Source organism: Barbatula barbatula (genome assembly GCF_947034865.1).
Source record: "Barbatula barbatula genome assembly, chromosome: 9".
Lineage (NCBI taxonomy): Eukaryota > Metazoa > Chordata > Actinopteri > Cypriniformes > Nemacheilidae > Barbatula > Barbatula barbatula.
This window is the reverse complement of record NC_136772.1, coordinates 6,141,685-6,155,931: the sequence shown is the minus strand read 5'-3', so window position 1 is coordinate 6,155,931 and position 14,247 is coordinate 6,141,685. Positions and strand designations below refer to the sequence as shown.

The 14,247-nt window shown below is 38.0% G+C and overlaps 1 protein-coding gene across 1 annotated transcript in view; it reads left to right on the top strand.

Annotated features, from left to right (window-relative positions):
* lrp1bb (low density lipoprotein receptor-related protein 1Bb) overlaps positions 1-14,247 on the top strand; it is a gene marked incomplete at its 5' end in the record, with an annotated part of 226,997 nt that overhangs the window by 210,451 nt on the left and 2,299 nt on the right. The window contains 13 exons of the mRNA XM_079463519.1: positions 29-252; positions 1,042-1,148; positions 2,218-2,334; positions 2,606-2,779; positions 3,728-3,853; positions 4,370-4,534; positions 7,345-7,506; positions 8,196-8,370; positions 8,761-8,865; positions 11,670-11,783; positions 13,154-13,230; positions 13,516-13,606; positions 14,055-14,205. Coding sequence (XP_079319645.1) covers positions 29-252; positions 1,042-1,148; positions 2,218-2,334; positions 2,606-2,779; positions 3,728-3,853; positions 4,370-4,534; positions 7,345-7,506; positions 8,196-8,370; positions 8,761-8,865; positions 11,670-11,783; positions 13,154-13,230; positions 13,516-13,606; positions 14,055-14,205 — 1,788 coding nt within the window. The remainder of the gene's footprint in view (positions 1-28; positions 253-1,041; positions 1,149-2,217; positions 2,335-2,605; positions 2,780-3,727; positions 3,854-4,369; positions 4,535-7,344; positions 7,507-8,195; positions 8,371-8,760; positions 8,866-11,669; positions 11,784-13,153; positions 13,231-13,515; positions 13,607-14,054; positions 14,206-14,247) is intronic.

Below are 14,247 nucleotides of genomic sequence, written 5' to 3'. Positions count from 1 at the left end.
CACCTTGTTATCTGGGTGACTTTTGCAGTGCCCAGATTTCCGCAGGCCCAGAGATGTATCAGCCGACTGGGTAACTGGAAACATCTACTGGACAGACCACTCTAGGATGCACTGGTTCAGTTATTACACAGCTCACTGGACCAAGCTTAGATACTCTATTAATGTGGGCCAACTCAAGGGACCCAACTGCACTCGCTTGATAACGGACATTGCAGGGGAACCTTACGCCATTACTGTCAATCCAGTCAAAGGGTAAGAACATGTTTAACCCTATTTTCTGTAATTATGTGCATTCTATACAATGGTGTTTCTCAATATCGAATATTACGAAATAAAACAATAAATTGCAAAAACATTTTGGATTCTCCACTACTACAAATAAGCAAATTTATGACATGGCTACTTCAAATAAGCAACTTTGTGTATTAAAGGTGAAATTTATTTTTCTTTAAAAAAAGCACACAGGATGCTTTTTCAGAAGTAATCCTTGACTTTTAAATACCTTGTACTGTATACCCCGGGATGCACACAGTAACTTACGTGATCACCTTGTAGCAGATCTATACATGTGGAGCTGGGGAAGGAGGAGGGTTTCTGAAACACACTGCACTTCTGCAACTATCAATAGCCAAGATATAAACGTTAAGCAGCAAGCTCATTGGCTGTTGATACGGAAGGAACCATTCAGCTGCGCCGTTTAGTAAAGTTATTATGTCAGATTGGTTTAGACTTTCAGAACTGTCTCTGTCATAAACAACATGGCGAATTCCATGCAACAGGACCCGCGGTGTATGTAGATAGAAATAGCTCATGCTAAGGCGATAAAAGCTACATTATTCCTCTGAATACATAGTTATGTATATTATATTGCATTTCTGTCAATAGATCCTCCAAAGTTAATATTTGACCTTTTAAATATAAAAATGAAGTGAAACTACATTTGTACAGTGTACAGTAATCTATGCAATGTAGTTTGTATATTTAAGCATATGTACGGCAATATTGTTTGATATTAATAAAATAACATTGGGCCTATTCCAGGATGATGTATTGGTCTGTAATAGGCGATCACTCACACATAGAAGAGAGTGCAATGGACGGTTCCATGCGTAGAGTGCTTTTGGACAAGAACCTTAGAAGACCCACAGGTATGTTTTCATACTTTCAATGTAGCGTCAAATACTGCATTTCAACGGTATATCTTTCAATATATCTTTTTGACTTGTAAAGAAGCCAGGTCAAGGTCTGAATAGGTCTGCATAGAAGCACATGGTTCTTGTATTCTTAAAACTGTTAAATCACAGCACTTTTCATGTTGTGTAGTTGTAGAAAAAGTCTGAAAGGAAATAAAAAAGGACTGTTTTTGATGCAGTGCCTTTAGGTAAACCTGTAGGCATGTTCCTCTGGGAAACACTAAGTATCTCTACATTTAACTGCGGCCTCCTTTATAGGGGCCAATATTACGCCTCCAGTGCAGCTTTAGGAATCCATCATCTAGATAAGGAACAAAAAAGCAACATCCGAGTCTTTAATCAAAAGAGGAAATATAATGAGTCGAGTAACGCAAACTCTGAAATGTGGGACAAACTTTTGCTGAGGTTATTTCAGGAGGAGAAGGACACGGATATGACTCTTTTGTGCTGAATATGTCCACACTGCGGCAAGGGTTTTGTAAAGGTTATTTAATGATATAAATAATTCAATTTGGAGCCATATTTTCCCCAACACTGTTCACAGAACCTAAAAGCAGTGTTCTATTAATCACCAATGAGATTTCAATACTCCCAACCATTTTTCTTAAAAGGACAGTTCACCAAAAAACAAAATTGCTAGTATGTATTGTTCTTTGTATTGCCAAACCTAAATGATTTTCTTCCCTACCTTTTTTGTTCCATTCTTAAGCAGAATGTTACTGACTGAATGTGACTGACAGCTTCAGTCCCCATCCACTTTCTTTTTATGAGAAAAGATACAATAAAAGTGCATGGTGACTGCAGTCCATAGCATTCTTCCTAACAATGTTCTAAATTGTTATTTATTGGTAAACAACTCTTTAAAAATGTTGTACTTTAATTAAACCTTGTTTTCTGTATTCTTTTATTGTGAGCTATTGCTTTATGTCATTTTTTGAATATGTTAAAAAGCAGTTTTGTAACATTCTGTTCAAGGACTCATTATCATTGGGGAAATAAATCTCCTCCTGTGGTTTATCTGTAGGGTTGGCGATTGATTACATCAGCCAGCGTGTGTATTGGGCGGACGCCGAGCTCTCTGTCATTGGCAGCGTCAGATTCGATGGATCAGACCCATTGGTGGTAATCGATGGCAGGCAAGGTGAGAAGTGCAGTCGAAAGTGAAACTGATGATATATTGGTTCTTGTGGTTTAGATGCCTGAAAGTGTTTTTTCTTCATTGTGTATGTAAGGTCTGTCGGTCATTTAAATGTTTCATTTCATGTTTTATTTGACAGCTGTATTATGTACAGTACATAATATATATAATTAAAGTCTTGTTTTGTTCAATTGAATTGCATTAATCATTAAAGTGAATTTTTTTTTAAGTTTCAGTTTTTCTGATGTATTTCCCTCACTTTACCTGTGCACAGGAATTTCACAACCATACAGAATAGATATTTTTGAGGATTATATTTACGGAACAGGACTGAAAAATGACATTTTCAGAATACACAAATATGGCAAAAGAACGCTTGAGCCTCTTGATCTGGGTATCGAAAAAACTACAAATGTTCTGATCTCCCATCGGTTCAAACAACAGGACGGTAAGAGAGATTTTCACTTTGTAGAGTTGGCTTAAAATATTCGGTTAAGGGTCGTGTCCTAAAATATGTACAATTAAGATCAGAGCTCTGTTATCAATTTTTTCAATTTCAAGGTACTTTATTGACATGATTGCGTGTTCTTACAATATTGCCAAAGCATTGAACATATAACAAAAGACATACAATAAGTACAAAAGCATCATGTTGAAAGTAAAAGCAATGTTCAATTGACTGTGTTGTGAATTGCCAGTGTTGTATTTACAGCTACATATTCCTGGAACATTGAAACTATTTTCACATAGTGAACATTGATTTCCCTTACTTTCACAGCATCTCATGCAGAAATAAATAACACTCTTCAAAACCTTTTACAGTTCAATAGTAACCTAACAGCAATTTACTTTGCTTCCCATATAAGATCTTCACATGCTTTAGATCACACATATACTGTTTTCTCATAAACTGTGGATCTTGGATTATTATCATGTGTGTTAACGGCCTCACCACCTCAAACAGATCTTTCTGTTCTGGTGGGTTTGTAGTGAAGGGCAGCTGAACCAGTCCCCACTGACCCATTAAAGTCTGAGATCGAGAGAGACTTGAGCACTGCCAGCAAAAGGCAAAAGTTTGATGTCCTAAGCAAAACACTGAAGACTGATAAAGATGTACTCCCTTAAACTCCCGGCGTCCTTGAAACTGCACCTTTTGAGCCTGAGGTTCGATTGGCTGCTTTCAGAGAAAATAAATAAATACATTGAAAATGTTTCAGCTGTCAAATCACTGTGGCGTGTTTTCATACCGCGTGTTGGTAGGGGGGAGAAGAGACCAACACAACTGCGAACAATCGCCTCAGTGAATTCAATTTAAGAAGTTCCTATTTTTATCCCAGTATTAGGATGAACTTGATATATTTTAACCCTGATTGTACCGATTATGTTTTACTTTCAGTGGCCAATGCTTGCCTAAGGATGATCTGCGATTTTATGTGCTTGCTGAACCCAACCGGGGCCAGCTGTATCTGTCCTGAGGGAAAGACCTTGGTCAATGGCTCCTGTGTAGACCCCAGTGTTTCAGGTTTGAATCCTTTCTTGTGCTCTATACTTTGCTTTTTATTGTGCTTGCTGCATTTTTTCTTGACAGGTTACAGAATCTCATCATTTTGAAGGACCATGTGAATTGCAGGGCATTAAACACAGAAAACAAAATACTAGAGCTGTCAGTTTGACATATTTATTTATTGGGAATAATTACAAAAACAAGAACGCAATTCAGTCAAAGCGAATTGGTGTGCAATCGGGCGTACGTTTTATCAGTATGCTTGTTTTCTGGGAGTCGACTTAAATCCCATGACCTTGGTCTTGCTAACATCATTCTCTATCAGCTGGATGGCGAGAAAGATTTATGTTCAATGATATAAAATAATACAGAAAGGATTTACTCTGAAATCAGTGCTTTCGACTGGCACAGTAATAGACATATTCGAATGATCCTCAATTCATTTCGATTAACTGACATGGTCATCAATTGAAAGCCATACAGAATACAAAACATACATCTCTCAATACATTTATTTATTTCAAAATGGTAAAGGTGAGATGTGCAGACCGGCCTGTGAGAACGGAGGACGCTGCATGGCCAATGAGAAAGGAGACTGGCGCTGTTACTGTTGGCCCAATTTCTCCGGGGAACGCTGTGAAGTGAACCATTGTGCGGATTACTGCTTAAACGGAGGGACGTGCACGGGCTCACCTCTTGGTAAGAGACTCTCTCTTCAAAAGTATTGGTACGCCCTCTTGTAATGAACAGGTTTGTCTACTGGAGTCATTCCCGTGAGCAGAAATCTTAATGCTACAGCAAATAATGATATTCTAGAGCAGGGGCTTTCAAATTTTATGATGCTAAGGACCCCCAAAATAAGATGATCCTATTGTGAGGGACCCCCCTTTCTAAAATGCACATCATTCTATAACTTGAATGTATAAAGAAATAATTTAACTTTGTTAGATAAATTGTAGATGTGATGTGATAAAGACAACATTGTTTTTAAACTAAAATAATTGGCTACATTTGTTGGATGTATATAACTTTAAAGAGACATCAAAACTTGTTGGGCGGTAGCTGGTTGTGGAGGTTTGAGCACCTACCGGCAGAAACAGATATCGGCGCCTTTGCATGAAACAATAATAATGTTCAGTAGACTTTTACAATTTTTGCCTTATCTTTTTTCCCCGGACCCCAATTGTGTGCTTCTAATTTTATAGCAACAGTTTGTTCGGGACTCATTTCTATTCCAACATAACAGTGGTTCTGTGCACAAAGCAAGGTTCAGAAAGAAATGATTGATTCAGTCTAGTGTGGAAGAACTTGACTGGTCTGCATAAAGCCCAGAACTGAACCCACCTGAATACCTTTGAGTCAAGCATTCATTACCCAAACCCACCAATGACTTGAACACAGGGGAACAGTTTTATTTGGAACAGAAAGAGGCCATTTCCAAAAAAAAGATGGAAAAATATTAAAAAATTGTTTTAATTGGAATTACTGGAATATAAAAACATGTTAAATGGGCGTCCCAATCCTTTTGCCCTTTTTGTCATTTTTCTCGGTCTATACAGTATGAATAAGTAAAAAAACGATTCATATTTTATGTCATGATCTGCTGTTTTAGCATTATTAAATGTTGCATTGCATCAGAGTTAAGTTAAGTAGCACCTTTGTATTTTTTAGTGCTGCCCACCGGCTTCTAAATGCTTCACGCAACCGCTGTGAAATCATATCAGCTTCCATTACGTGTACTCTAAATGTAATCTTCTGCAGGAAGAAGACATCTGTTACCAAAAATGAGAGATGTGTCTGTGTTCATTATAATGGTTATAATTTATAATTGTTCGGGGCTTCATGTGTGCTCTGGTGTGCTTGATAAGGTACCACTGATCTGTTTTAATAAGGAATTCATTTATAGCCGAGCTCTTTTGTCCCAAATGAAGAGACAAGATTGCTGATGACGAAATCTGTGGAGTGTTTGTATCTGCACCTCAATTTAATTTAGTCAAGAGTGTCATATTATGGCTTTATTTATCCTTATCCATCAAATGACTGATGGGGCATACCAGAAAGCAATTATCCCCAATATCTTATACCCACCAAAGTTTTAGACATTTTCTAAGTTTTCCCTGTGGGTGCCATGTCCCATATTAGACCAGACGTACAACAGTAGACCTATTAACTGACAGAACGATTGCTTTGCTCATTATTTGCTCATTTAACTGCATGTTTTGTTTGCCTGAAGGGGTCACATCATGAGAAAACCAATTGTCCATTGTCATCTCATTGTGCTATAAAGAGACTTTGTAACCTTTAGTGCTTGAAACTTCAGCTCCGAAAAGACCAACTAAGCTACAAAATGGGCTCATTTGGCAAACTGCTTACATCAAAAAGATAAATACCAGAATCTTAAGACACACCATCCATATTTGTGTAGCACATGCCTGTATGTGTACTGTATGCTTTTTGAAGGACACACGTAGGTGGCTGAAGATGGTAGGTGTTTTTTAACAAGGTCATCAGTATGATCTCTGCAGTCTTAGAGGCACATTTCAGCACAGATTGTTTTGTGAACCTGGCACAGACGTTGAAAAGAGGCTGTTATTGATGGATGAGGAGTAACAATCTATGCTGAACCTGACAGCAAACACCATCTCATATTGCATGTTTCACTCTGTGGAAGTCTTAAGGGCACCGCACCAAAAAAAATATTTTGAAGAGCCAGAAAAAGGGTAATGTAAACTACACTACACCCAGTATTGGGTCAAAATTGGTTTATAAGTTAACCTACTGTATGCTGGGTTGTTCTAACACAGTGTTGGGTGAAATATTAACATTACTATTATTCGCTTATATAATTACCAAATGTAGACCTTACTTTCGTTTTTAGGGCAAGAAACGACGTTCAAATGTCACGAACAGGCAATTTGGTTTAATCATTTGTAAATATAATGTCATAAATGTCATTAAAATACATATTTATATTTAAATTGTCAAAGAACTGTCAAAATGATTTGCCGCATCCAGGTTACCGTGTGTTATTAGTTTTGAGAGGTTGTTATCTGTGAATAACGGACCTGTAAATGTCGCGACTGGCCAATCAGAATCAAGCGTTCCATGGAGCCGTGTAATAATAAAAGATACGTGTACAAATATGACTGCTGTAGTGCTTTAAAAGGGAAAACAAACTTGTTTTCTTTGCTGGTCTGAAAAAATAAAGAGCATCTTTTCTGTTATTTTGACCTGTTTCTCCAGTTTTCGTTTTCTGCAAATACATGCAAATAGAAACAATATTTTTATTTGAAACTTGGGAGAAATATCATTAGTAGTTCACAGTATGAAACAAAACTGGTCGTGTTACCTAAACACATTCCTGTAAATAGTATATTCAGAAGGAGTCTCCTCGTTTTCCTCACATAGGCCACTCCATATTCAACCCATTCAAATTAGGAAACCTCATTGATGACAATATATGTTGATCTCACGGTTCTTTCTTCTCAATGTCAAACATATCTCTATAGGAAAACCCACCTGCCGCTGTGCGACCGGTTTCAGCGGTGCTAACTGTGAGAGGCGGGTGTGTGATAATTACTGTCTAAATGGAGGCACGTGTGAAGTCAGCAATGGAAACCAGCCAGTGTGTCGCTGTTTAGCAGAGTACACGGGTGACCGCTGCCTCTATCGTAAGTACTGCAGAGGTTGGATTTCTTTTACTGCTTGAGTCTCATGGCAACAAATTGCAGATGAATGAATTTCCCTGCTATTTAGTGTAAATATGATTATAATCCATGTAAATAATTATAATCCAAGTTACAATTTTTTATTTATTTTCTTTTCCTTTCTGTCCTGCCCTGTCTTTCTTATCCATATGAAATCTTTTGAATAAATATACCTTTGAATTAGCTTTTTTAACGTATACGACCAATCGTTTATGGTTAACGGAACAATTCCTGTGATATTCTCCACAACTGGCATCAACAAAACTCTCAATTCAAGTAAAAAAATGTTTGAGCAGAAAGGGCATCTCCCCGTAGCAATCTGCGCCAAAAGGGGCATCTGAATTCCGCCGTGACACCCTTGAGGTGCTTCTGCACTTCGCCGATAAAATATTTCCTCTGTTATAACGTCTTTGTTATTATAATTTGTTGCACAACAATTTAATCTCAGCCCCAGTAATGCATTTTCACTGTTGTGCACCCAAGGGGTGACGCATTTCATCTTGGTACCAGTAGATATTTGATGTGGATAATTAAGTCTCATTAAAGCTTTGTCAAATTCTAATTAAACTTGCACATATTATAGGGGAAATGCGCCCCCGTGTCCTAATTAGGGGCATCTCTTGTGTTTATTTGCTTTTCTTTGTCCATGACAGACATCTGTCATCACTACTGCGTCCATTCCAAAGCGTGCACGCTCTCCAGCTCAGGACATGTTGAATGCGTGTGCCCGGCACGCTATGAAGGAATCAAGTGTGACGTCGACAAGTGCCTGCGTTGCCACGGAGCTCCGTGTATCATTAATGGAGAGACGGGAGACGTATCTTGCAAGTAAGTCAAACGTTTTAGTAGGCATACATTATTAATGTGTTTTGGAAATAGTTGAAACCGTCATTATTTTGATGATGTTTGGGGCTAGTGATGATGAAACAACTGACTTTCACAGTAGCTGTCCTATCTTGCTTCCATATTTTCTTCCTCTGACGCAAATGATGTGCCTCAGCTAAACAGAATGGATATCATTTTGTTATTTCTGCACATTCAGCGAACTGTAATTTCATCCCAAAAAATGCTACGCAATGACATGTAGCTCATTATGATACAAAGCCTAATGTATGTAGCATCTAAATGGGTTAGCCTATAAAGTTCAAAGCACACTGAATCTCAATTAATGTAACAATCCCATTTTTTGACTCATCCAATTTGTTCTCTTTCTGCCAGCTGTACCAGCGGTCGGATCGCCTCCAGTTGCCAGTTGTGTGATGGCTACTGCTATAATGGAGGCACCTGTCATCTGGACCCTGACACCAGCCTGCCCTTCTGCCAGTAAGTAATGACTAAGTGCCCCTTGCTTTTGTCCAAATTCTCAGCTATTAAACTCAAATGGCGCACAACCGTGGAAGCCTTTCCATTCATTTTTTAAAAGTTGCACAGATGTCTGAGGTTTCCATCAATGGGGTCCCAGATTACCTCAGTGGGGGGTCTACACTGGCTTTAGGCTTACAAGTTCCTAAAAAGTGTATATTTGACAGAGATTTCAAAAAAGCATCTGCTATTTCACTTTTGTAATAAGGATTTCTTACTGCGCATATGTGTAACTTTTGGATTGAACCGTCACATTCTAACATCTAAAAAAGCTGAAACTATTTAATATATAACATCAATTCCACATGATTCGTGTTAAAGCTGCAATCAACCTCTCAACGCCTCGTGTCGCTTTGATCTCCACATGCAAAGCGTGGCTCCAAAATGAATTTCTGCCTAGCAGTGTTGCGTTGTACGACTTGATGTACTGTATCTACATTCGCACACTATCATTCTCACTGCTACCTAGTTTTGTTCTCAAGTTTGCACCACCCACAAAATTATACATTATGCAAATCGTCCGTTGATCATTAGTCGCTCTTCATTGCTGCAAAGTCAAACAAGTTTAAAATAGCAAATCCCAGCAAACACAAGTGTTGCTTTACTTGTTTCGGATGAACGAAGAGAAAGATATTTCTAAGAATGCTTGTAACCAAATAGTTCTTAGCCGCCATTGACTACCATAGTAGGACAAATATCTTTGTTCTGTTGAACACAAAAGAAGATATTTTTAAGAATGTAGGAAAGCAAATAGTTCTGGGGCCCTTTTGTCATTTTTCCTACTATGGTAGTCAATGGTGGCCAAGAACTGTTTGGTTACAAGCATTCTTCCAAATATATTTTCTGGTGTTTAGCCAAACAATGAAATTTATACAGATTTGGAACAGCTCGAGGGTGAGTAAATGATGACGCTTTACAGTACTTAATGTTCAAACAATTAACAAAATCATGTGACCAATATGATTTGAGCTGCAGGTGTTATAAATCGTACAGTAAAGTAATTATTAGTTTTAATACAGGCATATTGAGGTTGAAGCAGGACCTTCCAAAAGAATAATCTGTGGCTTTCTATGTCGCATTGATAAAGATGTGCAGCACGGTGGAGATGATCCTGACAGTATTTGTGTATATTGGAACGGCATCCGAGGACAGCTGGAGTCCTGATCTGTTTAGCTCGGCAAAAAGGATTTGAAACGTTTAGAAAGGCCCACAATTTGTTTTGTCAAAAATAAATCTGCTTTCCTATTGCAAGATCAGGAACTGATGAAGGCAGGCGCAGCTCCCAGGGCACTGTGTGTTTATGATGTGAGAAACAGAGGTTCTGAGGCCACAGAGCTGTCAGCTGTGATCTGCGGAAATATATTGGTTCATCCGTCCTTCATATATGTCTGAGGCATTTCTGTCTGTGTGCTAGAAACTGTCATAAAGTGATAAAGCGTTTCAAGAACATGTGTTTATACTTGGCTTTGCAAAGCTGTGTGCTTGACTTTTTTGCTAACATTTTGTTAAAGTCCCAGTGAAATAGAAAATGACAATGCCTGTTTTTTTTGTGAAATATGGCAGCGTTTATTGTAAATAGTTAATCATTGTGGGTCCTTCTCTTTATAAAAACCACATGCCCTCATAAACGTCAAATCTGAAAATGCACTTCCGTGCTGTAATGACTATCCATCTTAAATGATGTACGTTAGATGGCTTGGGCTTAGCATGCGCTAACTTCTTCCCTTCAATTGTCAGGCTGCTGCCAGTTCCATTTCAGAATACAACAGCTCTGTTTTACTCGGAAATGCTTCAAAACACAGAAATAAAAACGATCGCAACTTCTAGTTCATGGGGACTTTAAACTAAAAGTTGAATTGTTTAAATACTGTATGTTTAAAATGAAGTTATGCATTAGGTATCTCGAACTAACAATGTTAATTTTATTATTATTTAAATATGATTTATTCAGAAAGAATCCATTAGCAAAAATACATTGTGTCCTAAAAAATACATCTTTCATGCTGCCTGAGGTCTTTGTGTCCTTTCTGTCCATTCAGATCTTATTGCCTGCGATCATAAATAGCGACAGAAGCCTTGTACTGTAGTTTGGTCTGCGAGCATTAAACTATGACCAGTCTACAAACCTAAACAGGTTGTAAATGGTCATTTCGAAAAGTAATTTTTCTGGCCAAATTCTCGATGTAGTTTCAATGGCATAATCGAGTGGATGGAATCGATTCCTATGCAAATGATCTCATCTGGATTTTCACTCGCAAGCTGTGAGTCACATACAATATATAGAGTGATGAATGTGCCTTTTCCAAGAAGTCATGGTGTTTAACCTGAAATGAACCAATGTAAATCACTTATTAAAGCTATAAGTCATTTTTCTTGGAGCGGCTTCAGCAGTAAAAAGCTGTTCATACAGAAGTTACATTTACAGGAAAGTTATTTAGCTCAGCATGTCTGCTGCTTGTTGATATTCATGCAGAGCCGACAGAAAACAAGACCAGTTTGTTTTGACGCAGAATTTCATTTACACAATTACAAAACAGTTGCTCAAATATATTTTACCATACAAAAATGTATAATTTCTCATAAATTCATTGTGTAAGTTACTATTGTTTTGTTTTTTCAGAGACTTTGGAACTGTAATTGAATACGTCTGCTCTTAAATATGATATGATCTATAAGCGTGACACACACAGCAGAAAATATTTGCTTTTGTTCGGATAATGCACATCTACTTTTTCACTTATTGTCCTCACTGAAATGTCTTGCAGCTGCACGTCTGGGTTCAAGAACCAGCGTTGCGATGAGCTGGCCAATCCCTGTGACTACTACTGTCAGAATGAAGGGATATGCGCAATAACTGCCCTTAACAAACCTCGATGCAAGTAGGTCCCTCTGCCAGCTTCTTCATCGCCTGACGTCTCATCTTCATCAGCATTCCACCATTGTGTCACTAGTGGCCTAGTATCTCGCTCATTCCTTCCTCCTCTCTACCATCTGATTCCCAAAGTAAAAGTTATCGATCCTTGCTTACGATTTTTTTAACAAAAAAATTCTGATTTCTTTGGTCCGTTTCATACAATATCTGCCTTGGGAAGAATCACATTATTGTGCTACCAAACTGAAATATATGACTGTGTTCAGTCTTTAATACAGTCGGTTCTCTGTGTGTGATAAAATACGGCAGCAATATTTGGAGACTACAGATCATCCTCCCCATCATATCATCCACTGAAAAACAAACTTCAAGCATCTGTTTAATCGTGCACATTACCCCCCATTGGATCTCCATTTATAGTACAAATAAGATGATTCATGGTTCTTTTCCACTGTATCGCTCACCATCTAATGAGTGTTTTCAGCTTGTTTTTTACCGCCCGCTAGCCTACTCTGTCTGAAATGTTTTATTTTAAAACACTTTTCCAACGATGAGTAGGCAATTTATATGTTTAAATACCTGATCTGTAGTGCTATAAATCCACTGTTTGTTAGTTTTTTGGATCAATCCAGCAAAGCCTAAGTGGCTCTACCAATGGCGTGAGTTCACTTCGTTGGACTCTGTTTGGCAGTCAGTTTTGCAACTACATTTAGTGAATCAGAAATTTCACTTTCTTAAAATTGACTCATGTTATTCTGAAACTGTATCATTTTGCTGCTTCCATTTTGCACAAACCAAGATATTTAGCAGAATATATAGAGTGCTTATACTGGTAATTGGAACGTCAAGCTTTAAAAAATTTAAATTAAATGTAACATAGGAGTCTGTGTACTGTATTCTAATTCTTCATATAGATTGTATGAATGAAATTGATCTTTTTAGCCGGATATATTTTTCTTAGATATGCACCGATATATCTGCCGATAGTTTAAATACAGCCCATGATCAGGGTCTATATAGCCTGTCAGTCAAAAGAAATCTGAATAATCTGCTATCAGGGGAGAAATGTATTAATGGTGCATCTTTAATTATTTTCCATCTCGGCACTAAAATCTACAACATTTTTGGAACTGGCCTCCCTAATATGTCATTATTTTAGTGTACTATTGAGCAGTGTACTCTCGACACTCTGCAGAAACCTTCTCAAAAATGACACATGGGTTTGGAACGACATGAGGCCGAGTAAATTATGGCACTCTTTGGTCCATCTTGCTACATCTTACATCTGGCTATGACCTGTGTTTAATTCCGAGACCATCAGCAATTACTTTCCATTTCTGTCATTTTGTCTCATTATCTTCTGTTCTTTTAAATCAGATGCTCGGCTAATTGGTCGGGGACCCAGTGTGAGAGGCCGGCCCCCAAGAGCAGCCGTTCAGATAACACAGCTGGAGGTGAGGTTTATAAAGAGCCTTCCTCTGCTAATTCAATAAGGAATCACTGCTTGAATTATTCAAATGAAAAGAAACATTATTTCATCAGTCAAACGACACGTCTGAATATACATCTGGGCTTCGTGTTAAATATTAGTTCAATATCTGTGCAGCTGCGGTAGTGTTTATTTCATTTTGCCGTGATGGAGTATCTAATAATTTCTTGTTCCACCTGCATAGACACCTGGGGAAATAGACTTAATAGTGGCTTCTGCTTCTGGCTTTTTCTCGTCTTGTGTGTAACAGGAAGTATCGCCATCATTGTGCCGCTGGTTCTGCTGGTGATTCTCATTATGACAGTGGTCGCTGGGGTTTTCATCTGCAGAAGGCGCCAAAGGTACTGACTAATGGTTTTATACAGTATGTAATAAGTAGGGCTGTCAATTAAATGTGTTTGGTGCAATATATTCTTTTGAAAACATGAAAAATGTCTGCATTTAATGCTACCTGACTCTATTTGACAGCAAAAATGACTTGCTGTGGACTGCAGGCTGGTGATAAACTTACTGTTTGTATTCATTATATAGCAAGTGATATATTGACTTCTAAAGCCATATATTTTCAGTGCAACAAAAATGTCTCCATTATGTGAATTTGGTGGCAGTTCTTTGCAAATATTGATAAATGCTGTTTGTTTCATTCATTTAAAAACGTATAATAATCAATTCCGTTTTTATCGATTATGTTAATCGATTAACCTCATGTTCCAAAATGCACCAAACATTAATGTCTCCAAACCACTTTGCACGTCTCCAAACAGTTTTTATTGCATCATCTTGTTGCAGAGGTAAACATGTACAACGGCAGCCCATAACCAATGGAGGCATCAATGTAGAGATAGGCAATCCATCTTACAACATGTATGAGGTGGACCATGACAACCACGCCGATGCCGGCAGCCTCCTCAAACCAAATTTCACACTCGATCCCCATAAGGTTTGTGTCGCATAAACACCTCTTACAGCAGAATCATGAAGT